This window comes from Siphateles boraxobius, unplaced genomic scaffold (genome assembly GCF_051911475.1).
Source record: "Siphateles boraxobius isolate OS27281-9 unplaced genomic scaffold, OSU_SipBor_1 24, whole genome shotgun sequence".
Classification (NCBI taxonomy): Eukaryota; Metazoa; Chordata; class Actinopteri; order Cypriniformes; family Leuciscidae; genus Siphateles; species Siphateles boraxobius.
The window spans coordinates 17,117,903-17,141,481 of record NW_027508855.1 but is presented as its reverse complement, the minus strand read 5'-3'; the positions used below and the strand labels follow the sequence as shown (position 1 = coordinate 17,141,481).

The following is a 23,579-nucleotide window of genomic DNA, read 5'->3' as shown; positions in this document are numbered from 1 at the left end:
ATTGCTTACGCTGCACGAGTGCCCACTAGTGGCGAAACCCTTGAAATGTTTAAATGGAACACACTAAGCCCTTGATCACTTGGAATCTGCAAGGGATCTGTATTATTTACAGTTTTTTCCGTATTAAATTTGTTTTACGCAGCATTCTATCGGTCTGTATGTATGCTTTGGCTGTTAGAGAAAATATAAAAAAAACTACTCAGAATGGTGCATAAGTATGCAAATTTGGACGCCCCGATTCTGTACTGTTTTTGCCTTTTCCTTTTTATTTATTGTGTAAAAATGTGTGTGGATATAATTTAGTGTTACCAATACTTTGGCAATGCAAAGTCTTTCATCATGGCAATAAAGCTAAATCTAATTCAATACATAAGGAGTCCAGTTCAGTGAGCAGAAAAAAAGCAAAAAAACACTTCTATACACAGAACATTCAGAAATAACATTTTCCTTAATGGGAACGTTAGCAAAACGTAATTAGAACATATTTTTTTGTTAGCTGGGATGATTGTCAATAAAAACTATAGTTTTGAAACTTATATATATATATACACTACCAGTCAAAAGTTTTGGATCTGTAATATTTTTTATGTTTCTCTTCTGCTCATCTTGGCTGCATTTATTTGATGATAAAAAAACAAACAAGTAAAAAACAGTAATATTGTGAAATATAATTTTAATTTAAAACAGGTGTTTTCTATGTGAATATATAGTAAAATGTAATTTATTCCTGTGATGCGAAGCTGAATTTTCAGCATCATTACTGCAGTATTCAGTGTCACATGATCCTTCAGAAATCATTCTAATATGATGATTTGCTGCTCAAGAAACATTTCTCATTATTATCAATGTTGAAAACAGTTATTCACATTTTTATTTTAGGATTCTTTGATGAATAGAAAGTTCAAAAGAATAGCATTTATCTGAAATCGAACGCATTTTCGAATACTACCGTTCAAAAGTTCGGGGGCAGTAAGAATTTTTATTTTATTTTTTTGGGGAAATAAATAAAATAAATCAATACTTTTATTAATCAAGCATTAATAAAATTGATCAAAATTTACAGCAAAGACATTTATAATGTTACAAAAGATTCTATTTCAAATAAATGCTGTTTTTTAAATTTTCTAAGTAGTAATGAATGTTTTTTGAGCATCAAATCCGCATATTAGAATGATTTCTGAAGGATCATGTGACACTGAAGACTGGAGTAATGATGCTGAAAATTCAGCTTTGATCACAGGAATACATTACATTTTAAAATATAATATAAAACAGTTATTTTAAATTGTCATAATATTTAAAAAAAATTATCAAATGGTAGTGTCAATAGAGGGGGGGGAGAGAGAGAAATGAATGTGAATAAAAAAAAAACAGTTATAATATAGTATAACATACATTTTAAAATATAATATACATTTTAAACCATACATTATGAAATACCATTTTGGACATGTAGAACCAGTACCATTATCAGTGTGCATGACCCTACCATATGATATTTTGTAAGGTGCAGTTATGAATGCCTCCTAAAAAACAGAATTTTTACACACACACACACACACACACACACACACACACACACACACACACACACACACACACACACACACACACACACACACACACACACACACACACACACACACACACACACACACACACACACACACACACACACACACACACAAAAAAACTACCTAAAAGTATCATTATGGTATACTGTAAAGTAGTCTACCACAGTATTTTTAAGGGACATGAAGAAAAAGATACAAGGTGTCGTAGTGTTTAGCACATGTACCATGGTACTCGGGCATACCATCTAAATACAGTGGTAGCTTCACAGTACTTTTTTCACATCCATTGTCCTTCTCAGCTGTCAAATATAGCAGTAGACTTCCATGATGAGAGGGACAGTTTGATTTGCATGTGGAAACATTCAAAAATATGCTCGTCATGTTGCTTGTTTGTTGTTTATGCTGCCGTATTGATGCGTCTGCTGTCAGTGCCAGTGATAATCTATTGTTTGATGAAGATGATCACAATGACGAGAACCACCGTAATTATGGCCACCATACTCATGAGTAAAGCTTTGCACAGTGGCGAGCGCAGTATGGTGATCAGCATAGACCTCTCTCTGGCCGAGGCGTGCTCCCCCCCCTCTCCTGCTGGGTTCCCGACGTCCAGACTCTGGCTGATGGTGTGTGTTAGAGCCGGGGCAGAGCTGGGCACTCTCTTCACCTGCAGTTTGCCCTTGTTGCGATTAAAACGGATGCTGTAGACGTGCTGCATGGCAGCCGGGAGGTAGGACAGCACCGTGGAGTCATTCGCGAGCTTGGGAAGACCCAAGTCTGGTAACGGGGTGTAGGCACGGCACAGCGGGCACTGGATGGTGTTGGGTTGGGCGGACTTCACGTTCATCCGCGCTAGACACTCCAGGCAGAAGGTGTGCTTGCATTCCAGTACCTTAGGGGTGTTGAAGATGTTGTTGAACTGGCAGAAACAGATGGCGCACTCCAGATCGGGCAGCTCGCCCTCATCCGCGTCTGGGTTGTAGGGGTCACAGAGGTGGTTTGGGTCAGACTCCATGACAGAGGGGGGAGGTGAGAGAGAGGGAAGTCAAAGGGCATCTTCAAGGTCCATGATGACGTGGCAAGTCTGGAGAAGAACAAGAAAAGTTTTGTTTCATGGATTTTTTCGTGTATTTTCTACCACCACCCATAGGAGAAATAAAATAAAAACAAAAAACCTGGCATTATACACTATGAATATTGTTGGCTCTGTGAGTAATTGCGTATGTTCCTCTTTTTGTGAGTGGCTTTGGATAAAAGTGCCAGCCAAATGCATGAATGTAAAAAAAAAAAAAAACTGGCATTGTAAACTACGCATATTGTCTGCTATTTGACACATTGCTTATGTTCTTCTATTGAAGTTGCTTTGGATAAAAACACCTGCAAAAAATTAAATAAGATGAAGAAATGAAAAAAATTAAATTAAAACAATATTAAAAAAAAACCTGGCATATACACAACGGATATATCCTTTGCATAAAAGCGCCTGTAGAATGCATAAATGTAAAATAATAACAAAAAATAAATAAATAAATAAAACTGGCATTGTACACTATGAATATTGTTGACTCTTTGACACTTTGCTTATGGCCTTCTATTGGAAGATGCTTTGGATAAAAGCGTCAGCGCCTGCTAAATGAATAAAATAAAATAAAAATTTATAATAAATCTTTTTTATTAATTAAATTATAAACCTGGCATTGTACACTACGAATATTTTCTTTGGATACAAGCGCCTGTCAAATGCATAAATGTAGAATAATAATATAAATAAATCAAACTGGCATTGTACACTATGAATACTGTTGACTCTTTGACACTTTGCTTATGTCCTTCTATTGGAAGTTGCTTTGGAAAAAGTGTCTGCAAAATAAAATTAATAAATAAAAAATAAAATAAAATAAAAGCTGGCATTGTACACTATGAATATTTTTGGCTCTTTGACACATTATTACTTATGTTCTTCTGTTGGAAGTTGCTTTGGATAAAAGCGTCTGCAAAATAAAAAATACAAATAAAATCTGTGGTGAATTGCTTATGTTCCTCTGTTGTAAGTTGCTTTAGATAAAAACATCTGCTAAATGCATAAATGCAAATCGTGAGCTTAGAATTATACGGTTCTATCTCCACTTTTGGTCGAAATTGAGTTTTTGACATAATCCTATCCATTAGGTGTTTATTAATGCCGGTGTGGTGTTATTTTTGTAAAAAAAAATATTTTGTCAGTAGTTATTAATAAAATAGAAAGGTTCCATCTCACAAAACAGCAGGGATGTAAAAACTTTGATGCTCAATTTCTCAGAACTACCTTAAACGGAGATAGAACTGTATCATTCTAAGCTCACGAAATGTTAAATAATCAAATAAAATGTAGCTTAATGAGCCCTGCATTAGAGGTCTGCACTCCCGCGGGAGTCCCGCGGGACCCGCGGGTCCCGACGCAAAACAGTGCGGCGCGGGACAAATTTTTAAAGGTCATTGCGGGAGCGGGCGGGATGATGAGGTGCACTTGCGGGTGCGGGCGGGAGGGATGATACGCTGCACTCCCGCAAATTAAATATGAGTATAAAGTAAAATATATAAATGATTAAAGTAGCGTACATAATTTGTAGTTGTGAGGGAGATTCTGATTGGCAGCAATAAAAACGTTTTAAGCAGCCTAAACTTGTGAATGTTGTCGGGTAGGGCGGGGCCTAATCTCACGCACACTTGTTTAGAGACAATTCCTTTCCCGCTGCTCCGAGTTCGAATTCGAAAGCTAGTTCAAGTTCAAAATAGACAGCATGGACGAGGAACAGAGCGCCTCTAGTGCTTCAGATAAAGTACTGTTGTGAATATTATGCTGTTCGTAATATGGGACCAATAAATATGTTACCAAGTATTGGTAAGGAATTTTGTGTGCACGCATTTTTTCCCCCCAAGACGTTTCGTCAGACAGAAAGTGCGGGCGGGAGCGGGACATTATATCACAGATGCGGGCGGGAGCGGTACTAAAAATGACAAATCTTTGCGGGAGCGGGCGGGAGCGGGACTGAACACTGCGGGAGCGGGCGGGAGCGGGTCTGAAAATTGTGTCCCGCGCAGACCTCTACCCTGCATATGGTCATCGTGTGTTTTGGATGTCGGTGTATTCCACACCAGGCTTTTTAACCTGCCTGGCTAGCAAGGCCTTCATGCTCAACCAGCTTCAGTAGAAATCCCACCTCGTCCCACCTCTACAACTTTTGCAGAGTAGATAGTATGATTGGTAAACAGACTTGTTTGTTGTTCTACCCACGCTAACCTGTTCTCAATAACAGATTTGCCTTGGAAATGATTATAGGTCTTCATCAAAGAACGGCTAAAAATATGCAAAGCAGCAGAAGGGTGTCCCATTACTGACGTCTATAATGCTGGTAGAAAGGATTGGGTTACTTCATTAGAGGTCCACTTAGCCTCAACTGATCATAGTTTACATTTATGATGCCAGTATAGTCAAATATGATGCATTTAAATGTAGCTGAATGTTTCAGCATTTACCTACAATTTGTTTCTTATTCTACAGACATATAATTGAGTGGGTTTCTTATGGATTTGAGAGCATTGCTGCATAGTGTAAAATGCAAATAAAAAGCAGATAATCTATTGCCTTAGTTTGGTGTGCACATGCTCAAACAAATAGGACAAATAGACTAAGGCCTGGTATCACAAACAAGGCTTAGATTATTCCAGGATTAGGCCTTAGTTCAATTGGGGCATTTAAGAAGCTTTTATAAACGGGCCTTAAAAAAACATTACTGGTGTTATTTGGTACTTGAGACAAAACAATGGCACTGACACATTTCGTGCTCAAACATGCATTTTAGTCTGGGACTAGGCTTAAGCCTTATCTTTGAAACCAGGGGTAAGACAGTTTACTAACAACATAATCACTGATGACTCGCCAGTCGAACCAGCTGCCCAGGATCTTGGAGTCAACACAAGTTCACTATCATAGAGATAAAGTACACAATTGAAGAACGGCAAAATCACACCAGAGGCACTGAAACACGGAGGAGACTATGTTGCCGATCTCCTCTGCAACATCTGCAACGATGTATACGATCAAGAAAAAGCACCAGAACAGTTCACCACGAATCTGATAGTACCACAACCCAAGACAGGAGACCTCACCCTAATGAACAACTACAGAGGGATCAGCTTGATGTTGGTCGCCGCCAAAGTATACAACAAGGTCTTTCTTTACCGAATAAGAGACCTGATCGACAAGATTTTACACGCCAATCAAGCTAGCTTTAGAAGAGGGAGAGGATGTACAGAACAAGTCCTCATCCTGAGTAGAATAATCGAAGGCTTCCAAGACAAGAAACTCGATTATTACATCACCTTCGTAGATTTCAAGAAGGCATTCGATTCCATCAAGAGATCAAACATGTTCGACATCCCAGACAAAACAGTAAGAGCGATCCGCACGATTTACAAGCCAAAGAGTTATGTACTAGTAGAAGGGAAGCTGTCAGACCACTTCGACATCACAACAGGTGTCCTGCAAGGCGATACCCTAGCTACCCTCCTATTCATAATCGGCATAGACTATGTATTAATTCCAGCCGAAGAAGAGCATGCAAAGAACACATTATCGCGCAGAATCGTAACACATTCAAAAGAATCCAGCAGAAATCCAGAAGTATCATTATTTGACCTGGATTTCGCAGACGACATCGCCCTATTTGGCAACACCCTGGACAGAGGTCTTGAAGTCAACATAGATAAAACAGAAGCACTGAGTAATCAAGAATATGCCGGTCTGGACATGGCAATACATAAACATCAGCACATAGAGCTAGATGGATAGACCATCGAATGGACCAAAAACTTCAAATATCTTGGCTCCCACATGGCATCTAGCGAATCCGACGTCAAAATACGAAAAGGCCAAGCATATAAGAAAGAAATTTAATGAGCATTACATTCTAAACAGTTCGTAAGAATGTTCCAATTCTTGGAAAATTCTCTCATATTTTCTCAACATGCCCCTATTATGCCTTTTCAGATATGTGACCCTGGATGACAAAACCAGTCATATGGGTCATTTTTTTTTTAAATTGAGATTTATACATCACATGAAAGCTGAATAAATAAGCTTTCCATTGATGTATGGTTTGTTAGGACAGGACAATTTTTGCCCGAGATACAACTATTTGAGAATCTGGAATCTGAGGTTGCAAAAAAAATCGAAACATTGAGAAATCGCCTTTAAAGTTGTCCATTTAATTTTTAAAGTTGTCCGATTGTGCTGCATTCACTCACAAAAATCAATGTTTTATACATTTACGGTAATAAATTTCCAAAATATCTTCATGGAACATGATCTTTACTTAATATCCTAATGATTTTTGGCATAAAAGAAAAAATGATAATTTTGACCCATACAATGTATTGTTGGCTATTCCCACAAATATACCCGTGCTACTTAAGACTGGTTTTGTGTTCCAGGGTCACATATTACCTTTGTAGTGAATAATATAGCTGTGAATCTAAAAGCTCTGCAAAGTTTCAAGTAATTACAGTCTTAGTTCCTCCTGCATGAACCTACGTAGGTTTTGCTCTCCGTGACCAACGTCTACTTTGACTCTTAAACACTGTAGTTGTAGCTGAGACTGGAAGAGTTTGGTTCGTGTTGTTAACATGTTGAGAAGATGCGTATTTTTCTGCGCTGCAAAAGCAAATCCACTTTGATGAACTTCCAAGCATTGAGATTTCATTTCACCTTCTGGAAGTTGAAGAACATATTTCAGTCAAAAAGTCTTCCAATTACACTCAAGATCAACATATTCGAAGCTGCGTGTGTCTCAATCCTGCTCTATGGTTGCGAGAGCTCGATCCTTGGCAGCAAACTCAGAGACCAACTCAACAGTTTTACCACCAACTGCTATACAATCATGCTTGGCATAAAGCGTCTAAGAAAAGCAATAAAGAGATTTATGTAAGAGTCGGCCGCAACCAACTCGTTCTTCAAGTACAACAGAGGCAACTAAGATTTGTAGGACACTGCCTAAGAAGATGTGAGAGCGACTTGATCAACAAGTATGTCTTGTACGCGCCACAACAGCAGCATGGCAAAAGAATTCAAGGCAGTGCGCGAAAGCTACAGTATACCATCAATATATCGGCACACTCATCAATAAGGACGTACCAGCAACAGCGAGCGAACCACGAGAAGTTGCCAGTAATCGCAAGGAATGGAGAAAACTAGTGACCGACTGTCAACCTACCCCGTTCGCAGCCGATTGATGATGATGATGTAAGACAATTTCCATTATCTACATCTTCAATCATCAAATGTTTAATATCTGATTTCAGATAACATACCTGAAGGTTATGACTGAAGGCATAAGATGCATAACACATTTGTAAATTTCAAAAACCTCTAACATCCTTGTTGGTCTACAAGTTTGACGGCATGACCTAATTTAACCGCCACAGACATTGCATTTTAATGGTTGATTAATAAACTACTGGCTTTAAACCATATATTTTGCTTGTCTATTATCAAGTCAAGGAAAACGTTAGAGCCACTCTTATGTGTTAATATCACCAGTTCTACTTGGTATAAAGACAGTAGACATAGAAAATACAATGTAACACTTTATTTTGATGGTAACTTTGCAACTACACGTCAACTTATTCTAACCCTAACCCTTCTAATACTCACCTAACACTCTAATGAGAGTTAGTAAACATGTAGGTGCAACGTTACTTATAGTCAACAGAATGTGCTAAAGGGACCAAATAAAGTGAAACCAAATATATTACATGATATTTAGATTCACAACTACTCACTCATCTTCTGGAAAGATTTGTTGTCCTGGATGTCAAGGCTGTACTTTTCAGGGAGAATGAGATGTTTCGGTGTCTCTTTTTCTCTCTTTGGACGTCTACCACAGTTCTCCTGACATGTTTTACATAGAAAAACAAAAAACAAAACACCAAGTCACTCTACCACTTTTTTCCTTTTCGCTCAGCTCTCTTTCTTAGTCTCTCTCTTCCACTGTGCTATAAAGAATGGCAGCATTTGAATACTGGAGCAGCAGCAGGAGGAAACACACAGTCAGTAGTCAAATACAGCCGTCAGGCAGATCGGCAGAGTAAACTCTACAACCACGACCTGAAAGACAGAGAAACAAAGAGGGAATAGAGAATACATGCCTGATCTGAAGAATGAAGTGAAGAAAAGCGTAAAAACAAAACAAACAAAACAAAAAACGCTGTTTGGATTTAAATAGGCAAAAGAGTTTGTTGGAGTTGGATCATTATTGCAGTGGTTATTATGTTTCAAGCATGTTATATGTTTGGTAACAGTTCTTCTAACCATAATTGATGGAGTGTGTAGCTTTTCATTACTAAAACAACCATGCATGAAGACACATCATGGCCATATTCTAGGATGGCAATGTAAAGATTCACCAGGCTCAAATTGTGAAAGAATGGTTGTGAGGAACATAAAAAAATCATTTTCACACATGAATCGGCTCCTCTGAGTCCAGAGTTTAAGTTCATTGAAAGTCTTTTAGATGTGCTGGAGGAGACTTTACAGAGTGCTGGACTCTTGCATCATCAATACAAGATCTTGAGCAAAAACTGATGCACCTCTTGATGGAAATAAATGTTGTGATGTTATTTCCATTAATAGGTGCAAAAATGTTTTGGTAGTAGCATGAATAGAGTACAGTGTACGAGTAGCGAGTAGCTCCTTTACTCTCAATCACAATACCCTCCCCTATTACCAATTCACCTACTAATTGTGAACTGTTTCAAAAGAGTTTAACTGGGATATTCTATAAGCTTTTATTTTGCCTCTGTCCTAACCTCTTTGGAGTGTGAAGCAGCCATCAAAAGCAAAATTTGTTTACTTTTACAAAACACAATTATTTTGTGAAAAAAAGTTGTTCAGTGAAACATTTGGAAATCTTTTCTTTTTAATGTTGTCAGTTAAATTTAGTTGAAAGAGAGTTAACAAATTACATGTTTTTAAATTTCTGGATTTGGGGTTGTAAATAACCGACTTTTATGATCAAATAAAATATATTATGAGCTGTTAATAAATATCATGGTACCATCTTTTGATATGGTTTTGTAAATGTGCGTATTGCATATTTTATCAACAGCAAAGATCAAGCTACACGTATTATTCCACAGATGTTTCCATGTCCTGTTGTGTCTGTATGCAAATAAAGACCCAAAAAAGGACTCTTCTCATTGAACTGAAATAATTTATCACATAATGTGCAAATACATTAACATTTCCTTCAAATTGATATCTCGACACCACAGACTTTACATAATAGTCAAATAAACACATCAGTGTAACCTTTACATCCTTCTGTATCATTAAAACAACAAGACACAGTATGGACAGTCCTTTCCGCTGTTTGTTCATCAGTATACAGCTAATGTTATATAGTGGTTGAAAAAAGTATTTGGACATTTTAAAATGCATGAATGTCTTGAAATTTCATTAGACAACAAACGTTGACGTGATGAACTACAACCTGTTATTTTACACTACATACATTTAAATAAAAACTAAAAAAACAATACAAGCTAAAAAAGCCTCAGAAATGTCGTTTGTTTGGAGAAAAGCTCTACTCTTAAAAATAAAGGGACACAAAGGGGGTTTTCACATCAATGCCATGGAATAACCATTCTGGGTTCCTCAAAGAACCTTTCAGCACTGAGAAAACAATGGGTAAAATTTACTTAATTTAAGATTTTGCATGGATATCTTTTAAGTAAATTTCACATATGGAATTAAGAAAAATCTACTGTACTTAACTAAGTTAAGTAAAATCAACAAAGAAAGTAAGTTACTTTAACTTGGTCAGTTAAATTTTGTTTTAATTGAGTAATTTCTACTTATTTGAAGTTTAGTACATTGTATTCAAACATTAGCACACTGAATTAAGACATGATTTTGAAGTGTATGCTTTACTTAGAACATCAAAGTAAACAATACAGTAGATATGACAACATATCTACATAATAGAAGTAATGTGGTAGCCACCCGAACACAGATCGCAATACTTATTTATTACACAATGCACAATAACATTCGTTGGATAATTTTTGAGTATGAATGTGTGATTGAGTAGAAAATGAACTTCAGATGTCAAAAAACAGCAAGTTGCCAAAAGCAACGATAAAACAGTGTAAATACAGAAAAATGCAACATTATTATTCATGTCAGAAAGTTAAGTAGGTTACACTTAGTTTTATAATATAATAATATAATATAAGCTTAAATTGAGTAAATTTTTTTGTTGGTAAATTCTTGCCTGACCTAACTTATTCACGCATATTAACTTATAACATTTGTTTTTTCTGTAGTATTTACTTCACAACATTTTTCTTTTACAATAAAAGATAAACTAACAATATTTTCGTTTGAAAAATCTGAATTTTTTTCTGATAAAGTGAAACTTTTTTGTAACTTTCATGGATGTCAAAGGTTCTTTATGGAACCATATATGCCAATAAAGAACCTTTATTTTTAAGAGTGTAGCAACATTTATTTGATATTTTGCATCTAAGGCAATGACATTCAGGCAGTTTTAAGTGTGATTTAAGTGTAACAATTCTTTGGGACCACTGTGCATTATGTAGAAATAAAATAATACAAAAAAAAAACTCTTTGGTTGATATGTTTGTAAAAAAAAAAAAAAAAACTTCAAAACAAGGACATTTTTAAATCCATATGAAATCAACACTGCCGGTGTTGGCAAGACAGTATTAGCTGGAAGAAGCTGCAATATTCTTTTTATTCTAGTAGTTATAATTGAAGGAAAAATATTAAAAACAACAACAACAATAACAAAAAAACACATTCCATCACTGATTTTCATCGACTTCATATTCTCCATTGTCTGGCCACTTGTCTCTGGCTGTTTTTGTATTTAATTCTCTAAATGGTCACATCATCTCATAAGCGGTTTCAGGAAATACAAGTGCTGAATGTTTACATAAATGTGTGAATGTGTGTGTATGTAAACTCCGTAAATGATTCAGTTTCTCGCTCATGCCAAACCCTGAGTCTGTGTATATGTAACTGTGAATATGTGTGTATGAGAAAGAGAGAGAGAGAGAGAGAGGGAGGGAGAGCCTGAGATTTTATCTCCTTCTATGCTACTTACTGCACTACTTTTAGCAGTGAACCATTTTGACCCATTAGCCATTACCTTGTGCAAATAAAGATCTCCAACAGGGGTGTAAAAGTACAGAGAAATTGTACTTCAGGTCTGGCCAAGCGTCTATATAAGATCACCGTTGCACAGTATGTGCACTTATGTGTATACTTACCTAAGAAAGTACTGGGTAATATAATGTAATACTACATGGGTTAAGGTTAGGTTTTGGGGTAGGTTCAGGGTTAGTACCAGTTATTGTAATTATTATAATAAGTATAGTACCAGTATATACATAGGTAACAGGACTGTACAATAAAGTGCTACCAAGATTGCGAGGTTTGAGATTGTGATATAAACCAAACTCTAACCCCCCTCCCTTTTTAAATTTATTTTCTAATTTAATTACTAAAAACAAAGGCTGAGTACACAGAACTTAAAGCAAAATGTATATTCAGAAACCCCTCTCAAGTCAAGTTGGTATATCTCATTTTTAGTTAATCCTGCCTATAAATGGTGGTTATAATCCAAATGGATTAATCAGATTCTTCGCATTGTTACATGTTGTTGTGGACAATCATATTTCACAATGGAATGGATTTGGACATCCAAATGGATTTGGATGTTTCAAATAAAAGAAAATAATTTGTTAGATTAATAAGCAAAATAATAAGAATGATTTAAACCATGATAATGCAAAATATATTTGTATTTTGAAGCTCTTAAGTAAATTGTAAGAAGTATGATTTTTGCAAGTATTCTATTTCAACAGGAGTCAACAGTAGTAACATATACATGTCCTAAAATAATACTTTAACATATAATGAAGTACAATTACTCCAGTACAATTTACACCCCTGAACTCAAATAACATATTCAAGCATATTAAGCAACCAAGCAGAAGTGGAGTGGCATTTTATTGCCTATATTTGTTTACACAATAACAAACCTATATTTGTTTACACAATAACACACACAGACAGACAGACAGACAGACAGACAGACTGACACACACACACACACACACACACACACACACACACACACACACACACACACACACACACACACACACACACACACACACACACACACACACACCAGCACCTACAGTATCTTATCTCACAGTTGTATTTGGAAATGGAGAAAAATTCCCATACGGTAAATCATCCCTGCCGGGTAGGAAGTTTCACAGCGACCCAGTCTCTTTCCTTTAGGGAAGTTGATTACGTTTTTACATCCTTTAATGCTTCATGTAGTCAAGTGGTCATATATGGCCAAAAACATGCGGACAATGTTGGAACATGGATGGAGGGATTTGCTCCCATTTAGACACGAGCAGATTGCATGGATTCATGCTTGATTTATGCTCCTGTTAGTAACAGATGTATCTGAAATGTCCAAGCTGTTTAGAATAGGGTGTCCACATACTTTTGTCAACGTAGTGTACATTTTGATTTCCAGGAGTTCCAGTTATTAAAGTCGTTGGTTTTATCTTCCAGGTGGTCCAGATGGAAGTCAGAAGCGAGCCACTTCAGCGAGGCTGGGCACTGTTGCCTGATCCAGATGCAGCTGGTGCAGTCCTGTGTTAAAACTGGCACACAGGAGACTGCTGGAGTCACACGGAGCCAGAGACACCAAAGGCCCTGAACCGTCCAGTGTTAATGTGTACAAACATGCTGAAGAGAGAATATGGAGGAGACTCGAATCAAACCATGTGGATGTGACACATCATTTTTTTGTGATTATTCTGGCCAGAGCTTTTTAGGAAAAGCTATTTGTTGCCGAAAAAAGCATGACATACACTAAATGTAATGTGTTCACTGTTGCCTTTGACAGTAGCTATGTTTCCAACCACCTATTTTTATGCACATTTGGGATATTAAAAAAAAAACTTTTTTTTCCTGGATGGCAATGCCAAGATATGCATAAACTCTAACAATGCACATAAAAAAAATGTATGCACAAGTGAGGCGGATAAATGTTTTATCTTATAAGAATAAACTATGATTGAAACACATTTACTGAATAAATCCCTCGAAAGCTAAACAAAAGACTTGTGTGATTTTGCCTCAACAGCGGACTAACCAGTGGACCAATTTCATCACACAACATGTCAGACGTTGGTTTGGTCATTCAGAAATGCATGAGCCACAGTCTGTCATCAAAATGATTTTTTTAATCCCCTCCCAGAAGCGTCTCACATGGTTGTGTTCCCAAACATCCGCATCCGAATGCAAGATAACAGGACAGCGTTTATTGCGTTTCGTCTGTGCTCTCTGTGAGATGCAGAAAAGGAGCCACAATGGTTTCCCCGATTGCAGCAACCTCCATTTTATTACAGATATTTTGCACCAGTTTCCTGGAAAGTGATGATTTTTTTTCTCAAAAAATGCTGTTTTATTCGCAAACGATTTATATGTTATTCCAATTCTGCGCATAAGTTAAATTCTCAACTATGGATGGAAACATAGCTAGTGTTGTTTAAAATATATATATATATATATATATATATATATTTGGGAAACAGTGAACCGTTTGCATTTAAATTCCACAAGTCATGAAAAACCTGAAATTCAAAAAGTTCAAAACAGCATTTATTTGAAATATATACATATTTTAAATATCTTTACTGTAACTTTTGATCAATTTAATGGGGTGATAGAATGCAAAACAAAGTTTACCGTGGCATATTTGAATAACAGCAGCTATGTGGGTAAAATGGCCATACACAGAATCTCAAAATCCTGTCACCTCCTTAATATGAAAATCTCAAAACTTTAAACCGCAGCTGTAAAACGGTCGGATCTCAAATCAGCTCAGATGTGACGCAACACTTGGGGGATTTCCTTATTTGGATCTGGTCTGTACCTTTGTTATGCCCCTAAATTTGCATACACCCTACATTCTTGGCCCAGTTATATCAATGGTGGTCGTGCAGTCAGACACAGTTTAACTGGCGCGCTAAGTTTACTGCTTCTGGAATTACAGATAAGAAAGTTTGGACGTTTTTAAAGGATCTTCAAAATGAGTCACGGGCGTTACTGCAGTGTTCCCGGCTGCAGTTTTCATTGTCTTCCCAAAGAACCAAACATTCAATGGGCATGGTTGATGTTTTTATACAACAAGATCCCTGTGCACTTCAACATGAAATTATCAATATGCTCGAACCATTTCACCCCAGACTGTTTCGAAAACCAGACAGTTTAAAGAAGGCTTTTCTACGCGGCTACTTCTGAAAAGAGTTTCGGCTGTTCTGACCATGTTGACATCACTACCGCAAGCTGTAAGTAATCTAACGTTATGAATTTGTCGCTAACAGTAATTAGCAATGCTATCCGTTATAGAAGGTACAGTTAGTGTGACGGTTTGGTTTAATTGAAATATTTATTCGGTAGTAGTTTAGATAGACTGGACAGCGTGCAGCTCATCTAAATAGTCATGTGCATACAATAAAAGGGAGAAAACCGCTTGTTTCATTCTAGGGCTATTTCTCAGGGTGGCATTACGGCGTATAAAAGAGCCACCGGGGCATTTTCAGCCCAACCACTGTTACATACCCTATAAAATCATTCTATCACCCCCCTTTGATGCATCCTTTATGAATAAAAGTGTGAATTTCTAAAAAACAAAAACAAAAAAAACAATCTTACTAATCCCTTTTAACAGTATTGTAATTTAATACATTTACTTATTCAAGACTTTATACTTAGAACTTTATTGCCAAGTATGTTTGTTTTGGTGACAGAGGAAGCTTCCTGTGTACACAGAGACAATAACGGTACACAAATAGAAAAATAAAAAATAAAGATATATGTGAAGATAAACAAATGATGTATAAATGTGTGTGTGTGTGTGTAATATATATATATATATAGATATATATATATACACACACACACACACACCCAAAAAAGACAAATTTGTATGTACATGACGTGTATATATAAATGTATAAATAGAATAGAATTACCAGGGAACCTCAATGCTTTATGTAAACTTAAGCTTTATATTCATTTAAATGTCTGCCAGCCAAAGGTGATAGGCTTCCCCAGCTGAGTTTGTTTCCTCGTACAGTTTCTTTTTCATCTACCTAAACATCTTAGACAGTTTTTTGACTTGACTTCCAAAACCAGGAAGCCGTCTAAACCCACTGGCTAATCCTCTTTGTGTGTTTAAAAAACAGAATAGCGCACATGCGTTACCTGCAGTGTTCTGATCCCATATTTTGACTGAGCTGTCATACGATGAGGACGCCACGAGGGCAGGACACCCGGGACGGGGAGGCACAAACACGCAGCACGCTGTGGTCTGCAGGTGTCCTCTGTATTCGGCCACCTTACAGCCGGGCTGTCTGAGGTCCCACAGCTACACACAAGCATAAACACACAAACAACTAAACTTATGCACATGCACAGCTGTGCCCAGGCAGTATCCGTACACACACTCACCGTGGCCTCGCAACCCTGCCCACCGAAACCGTTGCTGGACGACAGCAGGTGGTAACAGTTGGAGCTGATGTCACAGTGTGTCTGAATGTGCTGCTTCGCTGGAAACGTGTTAGTCACCTGCCAGGTACGACTATCCCACACCCTGAGACAGACAACAAACATCAACACACAAACAAAGTCAAGTCAATTTGGTAACACTTTATTTCGATAGTCCACTTTAGACATTCAACTAACTATAAGTAACTTTGCAGCTACTAACTGTCATTCGAGTATTAGTAGACTGTCTGCTTAATATCTGCTAACACTTTTTGTGTTGGTCCACCAACAGAAATTCTACTGACTATAAGTAACTTAGTAACTACAAGTCAACTTGTTCTCCTAACCCGAATCCTAACACCTAGAAGCTTTCAAAGAAGCTTTACATCAAAAACATGATGTTAATGTTTGTAATTATAGTCGTATTGAGCAGATTAGAGCTGTGCAACAATATATGGTTACACTTTATTTCAATAGTCCACTTTAGACATTCTACTAACTATAAGTAACTTTGCAACTTCATGTCAACTAACTCTCATTAGAGTATAAGTAGACTGTTAGTAGACTGTTAGGTTAGAATTAGGATTAGAAGGATAAGTTGACATGTAGTTGCAAAGATATTTATAGTCTGTTGAGGGAGCATTCAAATAAAGTTAGCAGATATAAAGCAGACAGTCTACTAATACTCTAATGAGAGTCAGTTGATATGTAGTTGAAAAAAGTTAAAAGTTTGCTATAACAAATTAATTGCTCATTATTAGTTAATTTTACGTTAACTAAAGGAAACTTTTTATAAAGTGTTGCTGATATACTATACATCCAGCTTTATATTTAGAGCTTTGTGATTATATAGTTTACATTTTGTGATGATATAAAAGAATCACGTAGCTTGTTATTTGTTTAGTAAATATTCCCAGAGAAACACATCTCTGCAAACAATGACTGTACACCAGTGTAATGGATCATATGACATATCACGATCTTCTGACCTGATAGTTTTGTCTTCTGAGGTTTGGACAATAGATGTGCTTCCTGGTACCCAGCACACATGTGTCACCTGAACAGAGAGCAACAGTAATATTAACAATAATATTAATGCACAAGTAAGGAATACTTGACTAATAATTGACATGGCCATGAACTTTTAGAGAAATAATGCACATGTGGTAATGCGTTTGCAAAGTAAGTACCATGTCTCAAGACAAGATATTTTATTTCAAGACATTTGTCAGGTTTTTGTCTTTAAAACGTTCTTGCGTGCAGGACTGATTTCTTACACATCTCATCCCAAACCTCAGTTGCTAATACCAAAACGTCATTTTAGAGCTAGTAACAGCGCTAACAAAACATGTTTGTGCGTGTGAATGTGATTGTGCTTTTGATTGTGGGTTTTGATTAATTTGCTTTTATAGGCTGTAATGACCTTTTAAAATGCTGAAATCATTTGTTATGTGATCAAAACCTGCCTGGAACTACTTTAGCTGTGCGTTTACTAGAAAATAATTGCACACCTTAGAACGTTAGTCAATCAATCAGAATTAAGCATTCAACAGCCCCATAGTATAACTAATAGATAATACATGCACAAGAATATTAGAAAATGAATATTAGTCCATTTTTGAAGATTGGCTTTTCTAACCAGGTTGCGTGAGATGGTGTTTCTCTGCAAACATTCTCCAGACTCAATGTCCCAGAGGCACATGGAGTTATCACGAGAGCCCGTGCACAGCTTTGTGCCATCTACAAGACAAAAAACAAACAAAAAAACACATTACAGGATCGTGTATAATTTGTGCATGTTATGTTATCATTTGAGCATTAGTTCACCTGGGCTAACCGCTACACCGTTAACTACGAGTTCATGGCCACAAAACTCCTGGATGGGTTCTGTATCTCGACCCAAATCCCACATCAGCACCATCTTATCCCGGGACGCACTGAAGATTAAGGAACTTCCTTTGAGACAACACAACTAAAGGAAAACAGAGAGATTTATACTGTAAATACACTTATTCATTGCTTCATCTCTATGTGTGCAAAATATATAAAGGTACACTATGTAACTTTTTTGTTCAAAATTAACAAAATTGAATAAAAAAATACATAATGAGTCAATACATCGTCAAATTCTTCTTCCAAAACGTGTTTTTGTCTTACCATTATTCACTTTGGTAAGCCAATTGTTTATTTATAATATGTTTATTTTAGACCTTTCGGATGCTTTTTGTGGGAAATTGCGTACATACGTCAGTCATGTGTGTCTCGTCATATCTGTAAATAAAGAAAAGTTACTCCTACTTTGACGTGTGTATGGTGTGGTAGTGGCAAAAGTTAGTTTTCACAACACACACACAAAAGGTTGCCGAAAAGTGCAGAACAGAGGAGAGTCTGCCGGCAAAAAGAGAACATGACAGAGCTCGTAATAAAACAAGAACCAACATTGGCTTGGCTTTTCGGAGATGCCATTTTTATTACTCAACAGATAAGATATTTACAGATAAATGGCCATATGTAGCTCTCTAACAGAGGTCACTGTAAAGCATCATCTCTAGTGAAGGTTCATTTCATTATGGTTGTTGTAGCTGTGCTGGAATTTATTCTCAAGAAAGTACTGTCTATTAATAGGTAAAGATACAGTAATGTCTTCAGCTAGTCAGCTTGAGATCCTTTCCATCTAAACTGGTTATATCTCTTAAGTCTAGTAGCAGGGTATCTGCACACTTTTTAAAGTCAAATTTAAGGCTTTTTAAGACCTGAAGAAATCAAAATTAATACCTTACATTAGGGCAGTGCAAGTTTGACAAAAATCTCTCAATATTTCAAAGTTTTGTTATTGATAATTAGATGATATTTTACTGATTGTGTTTGTGTACTGGTACCATGGCTGGTTTAGGCCTCTTGTTGACAGCTGACTCATGAAGATATTCATATTTTTCATATTCTATGCAGTGGTCAGTTCACAGCAGTGACAGAAATTATCATTTTTTTTATTAACGGGTAATAGATGCAACCTTAAATTGAGTTCCAGGGGCATTTTCACCCATACATGGACTTTCTTTTTTTTTTACTTAGAGGTATGCATCACTTTTAATGTCAAATTCTAACATTCAAATTAAATTACATTAGAATAATAACACAATACCACTGTTACCAGTTAAATTAAATCATTAAATCAAAATCCATCTTTGCAGTGCAGAGGAGACACAGAAGCAGCATTAGAACTTGCATTAATATATTTACACTCCATTTACAACTGCATAAATAAAGCTATGAGATTTTCAATTCTTCAATTCTTAATTCAATATTTAAATATGAACTGATTTCTAATTGTAACATTTTAATTACAGGGTACTTTAAATGTGAAACTAAACCCGCCAGTAGGCGGCGGCAAGTCACTGTCTCAGGGAGTCATTCATTCAACCGATTGGTTCAAACGGCTGATTCATTCCGAAGTGCAAGTGATTGGTCATTGAATCGTTAAAATGATTCGTTCAAAACGCGTATTTCAGTCAAGAAATCATCGCTGTCGTTTGCATTGGGACTCTGCTACGGTTTCATTTTGAAATTTCTCGTAAGCGAAATAAACGGAAAACAAACAATATTGACAATATTGTTTATAAAATGTAACTCACAATGTTCATTTAACTGTTATATAAAATAAATATCATATTTGCTATTGTGCACGGGAAAACAGCCCTCTTGCTGATGTTATATTGTATGATAACAAGATATATAAAATACAAAAACTTTATACGTCTATTAGGGAAAATACCATGGAAAATACCTATAACTGCACTGACACATCACGCAGTGAAAGCAAACGTGAGAGACAAATGCGATGTCAGCTCGCAGTGCGCCCTCGTACATAGTTAATGTAAAACAATGATTACAAAATCACAATAGACTACACATCGCACACCACTATAAAGAATGAACTTACAATTGAACTGAAATTAACCAGCTTTCTTCTCCTCTCCTGCTGATTCCCGTGCAGGAGACAGACGTGATGCTGGCGCGAATGTGATGCGAAATGTCACGTGAACGAGCAAATCCACAAAAAACGAATAATAAATGATAAAGTACGCTAATTAGATAGTTTTAATTTGGAAAACATTCAGATATGTCGAAGTCAAATTGCCATCGAAAATTTAAGACCTTTCATAAGTAAAATTAAGACTTTAAGACATTTTATGGCCTTACATTTTTAAAATCTAATTTAAGACTTTTTAAGGACCCGCGGACACCCGAGTAGTGAATGTTTTATGAGCAGTATGATAACCATATTCATCCACACAGTCACGCAGAGCTGAAGCACAACCAAAACAATGTTCTTCTATAAAATGCATGCAGTTTTCTTTTTTTAACCGCTAGAGGGCCAACAGTTACATAGTGTACCTTTAAACAAAATCTGTTTTGTTTATTTTTGTTCCACCATTGAAAATAGTTCCAAAACAAGTAAAAGCAGGACCCAGCATTGCTCGCTGAATCTAATTAAAAAGATTTAATGTAGTTTTATTACCTTTGTAATCTCTCTGCTATGGCCCGGGAATGATTTACACAGTTTTCCAGCCTTCCAGTCATAGACAACTACAGCCTGACCAAAAAACAACAACACAAATCATATTTAAATGCATATTTCAATCAAACTTTGAACAAGATATTATGATGATTATTGTTGTTTGTGTACAGCCTTAAATGTGGTGCATGTACTGAACCTGAACTGCAAATGTAGCTAGGTTTTTACAAATGTATTTTCTGAACATTTTATATATTTTAAAATGTAATTTATTCCTGTGATGTAAAGCTGAATTTTCAGCATCATTACTCCAGTCTTCAGTGTCACATGATCCTTCAGAAATCATTATCATATGAAGATTTGCTGCTCGATAAACATTTCTGATTATTACCAATGTTTAAAACACTTGTGCTGCTAATTTTTTTTTTCAATGTGGATACAGTAGCAATTTTTTATGATTCTTTGATGAATAGAAAGTTCAAAAGAACAGAAATCTACTGTAACGTTATAAATGCCTTTACTGTCACTTTTGATCGATTTAACGTGTCCTTGTTTAATAAATAAATGTATTAATTTCTTAATTTCTTGTATTAATGAAAGATTATTAATTTAATAGTAGTGTATTTCAATGAAAGATTGATTTGACACATTCTTTTATTATGTGAGAACAAAGAATGTGGAGACATGGGAGACATGAAGCTATAGCACAGTGTAGGGAATTAAAACTTCAGGAACAACAGTCAAAAATAGTTATGATGAGAGTCACAATGTCAATTTACAAATATATCTGTCCACAGACCATGCATGCTGCCTTTGACCAATCAGAATCATGCATTCCACAGAGCTGGTTTGTTCAAGTTACTATGAGTAATAAAGCACCACTAATGATGCTTTACAAACATACAGAAGTCCATTGAGAACTTTAAAAGAATTATGTCATTTCATTTATGTATTGATAGTAACTAAAGAGTTTACAGTACATTAGTAAGGGCTAGTTAATTTACACTAGTGTTATTTAAGTATTAATTATACATTATTATTAATTCATTCATTCATTTTCAGTTTAAGTTTTAGTAATTTTACTATGCACTTTTGTAAATATTTATATTATTCTCTTCTATTATCATTTTTTATTTCAGTTGTATTAATTTTTAAGTACTTCAACTTAGTTTGTGTTAAATTGTCATCTAATATTTTATTTCAGCTAGCAAATTCAGCTAATTTTCAATAACACTGACTACACTAATGGCTCACTTTGCCGCAGAGTTTTATAACACTACTGTGTAATTTAGCAGGTCCTTTAAAGAAAAACAAAAGATAAAATGCTTTGAAATTCATTCCATTCAGTTGTAACTGCTTTATTATCAGTCAGCAACAGTAAAACCCACAAGGCAAAACGGTGAAAGGTCAATTGTTTTTGCATTTCCAATGAGTGCTGAAGCAATGACTTCACCTTTGACATCCAACACCGCTACACACGTTCATCTCAAAACCTCAATGCTTCTCCAGCTCACCTGGTCATGCCCCCCTGACGCGCAGAGGTCAGAGGTCAGGCTTACGACACAGTTGATGGCATCTGTGTGAGCGGGTTCATACTGCACTACCTGTGGCACAAGTGCAGTCTCCCCCTCTTTGACCCTGCCAAGGTGATAATAACAACAGAGCCTCAATGACCACACACTTATCACAACCATCTGTCAGATCATTATTGCTCATCATATCTCACTTGTAAAGGTCTGAGCGCCGCCGGAACTTGCTCTGCAGTTTCCCCATGTTTGTATGGGTGTCCACCGGATCACCTGATGTCAGGAGGACTCTCTCATCTCCCCACGTCGCAAGCCATCTACAGACTCTTTCGGGATCTGAGAGAATTACAGTTTTTTACATGCTGAAGAAGACATCAGTCCCTGGCAACCTCACAAGGGAGCTATTAGCTGCCAAGAACAGATGCTGATGTTGTCTCTAGCATAAGCTGGTAATCAGTTATGTATTGGACTCAGTTATGGGCACAGCTTGCATCTGAGAGCTACAGGAAGACAGGGAGGGCGACCTGAATCCTATTAAGTGCATTAGTTCCTCATCGCATTAGGTAACAAGAAAGATGCAATATGGCAATATTTGGCCAAACCAATATCCCCAGTAGACATCTTCTGCAATAAACCTTTATATGAAATTAAAAAGCAATATACAGATATTTACATATATGTATATAAATCTATATATCGGTGCCAGTGCACAATGCATTGCCCATTTGAAGGCAAACCAGCAAGCACTGCATGACATACATGCAACATCGCTGGCTTTTAACCCATGCATGCATCTACTATTCAACTACATTAGACACACGTAGACGCAATTTAAATTCAGTGAAGTTCACGAGGACAAAACTAAACTTACCGTCCCGTGCCGTAAGACGATTATCCGGGTTTCCCAATCAGTGTGCCAGTGTTATTGTGAATGCCTCGCATGTGGGTGTGCGTGTGTGTGTGTGATGTCGGAGATATTTGAAAGTACGTGAACGAAGGATTTATCGCGCATCGTGATCGGTTTCGGCAGTAAATCTTCAGCGGTTCCTCGAGTTCAGCTTCTCAATCTCCATAGCGTGAGCGACGCTTTCGCTGTTACCAGGCGCACGAGATCACGTGAGGAAACAGGAGGCGGGGCTTCAGGTCACATGGACTGTCTGAATGAAATAATTACTACTATTCATTTATAAACAGAAAACGAAAATTCACCAAACAAAAAAAAAACATTATATTATTCAAAATTATTATTATTATTTTAAAATTTTCAACACGGGAAACAGTTACAAAACGCCTACATCCATATACAGTTTATGCACAATAAT

The 23,579-nt window shown here is 36.5% G+C and overlaps 2 protein-coding genes across 3 annotated transcripts; both read right to left on the bottom strand.

Annotated features, from left to right (window-relative positions):
- Positions 1-1,837: 1,837 nt before the first annotated feature.
- LOC143748547 (E3 ubiquitin-protein ligase RNF183) lies at positions 1,838-8,407 on the bottom strand. Its single transcript, XM_077240556.1, has 2 exons — positions 8,391-8,407; positions 1,838-2,655 (listed from the first exon to the last, which is right to left on the bottom strand). The coding sequence occupies exon 2, from the start codon at positions 2,584-2,586 to the stop codon at positions 2,017-2,019; it is 570 nt and encodes a 189-aa protein (XP_077096671.1). The 5' UTR covers positions 2,587-2,655; positions 8,391-8,407; the 3' UTR covers positions 1,838-2,016.
- Positions 8,408-9,800: 1,393 nt separating this feature from the next.
- wdr31 (WD repeat domain 31) lies at positions 9,801-23,375 on the bottom strand. 2 transcript variants are annotated; one of them, XM_077241712.1, is made up of 10 exons: positions 23,129-23,375; positions 22,458-22,593; positions 22,246-22,369; positions 20,735-20,809; positions 18,043-18,187; positions 17,855-17,955; positions 17,205-17,272; positions 16,180-16,321; positions 15,934-16,096; positions 9,801-13,407 (listed from the first exon to the last, which is right to left on the bottom strand). In XM_077241712.1, exons 2-10 carry the CDS (start codon positions 22,502-22,504, stop codon positions 13,247-13,249), a joined length of 1,026 nt encoding a protein of 341 aa, XP_077097827.1. In that variant the 5' UTR covers positions 22,505-22,593; positions 23,129-23,375; the 3' UTR covers positions 9,801-13,246. The 2 variants fall into 2 exon arrangements, with proteins under 2 accessions (XP_077097827.1, XP_077097826.1); XM_077241711.1 differs by lacking the exon at positions 23,129-23,375 and having other exon boundaries at positions 22,246-22,593.
- Positions 23,376-23,579: the final 204 nt, after the last annotated feature.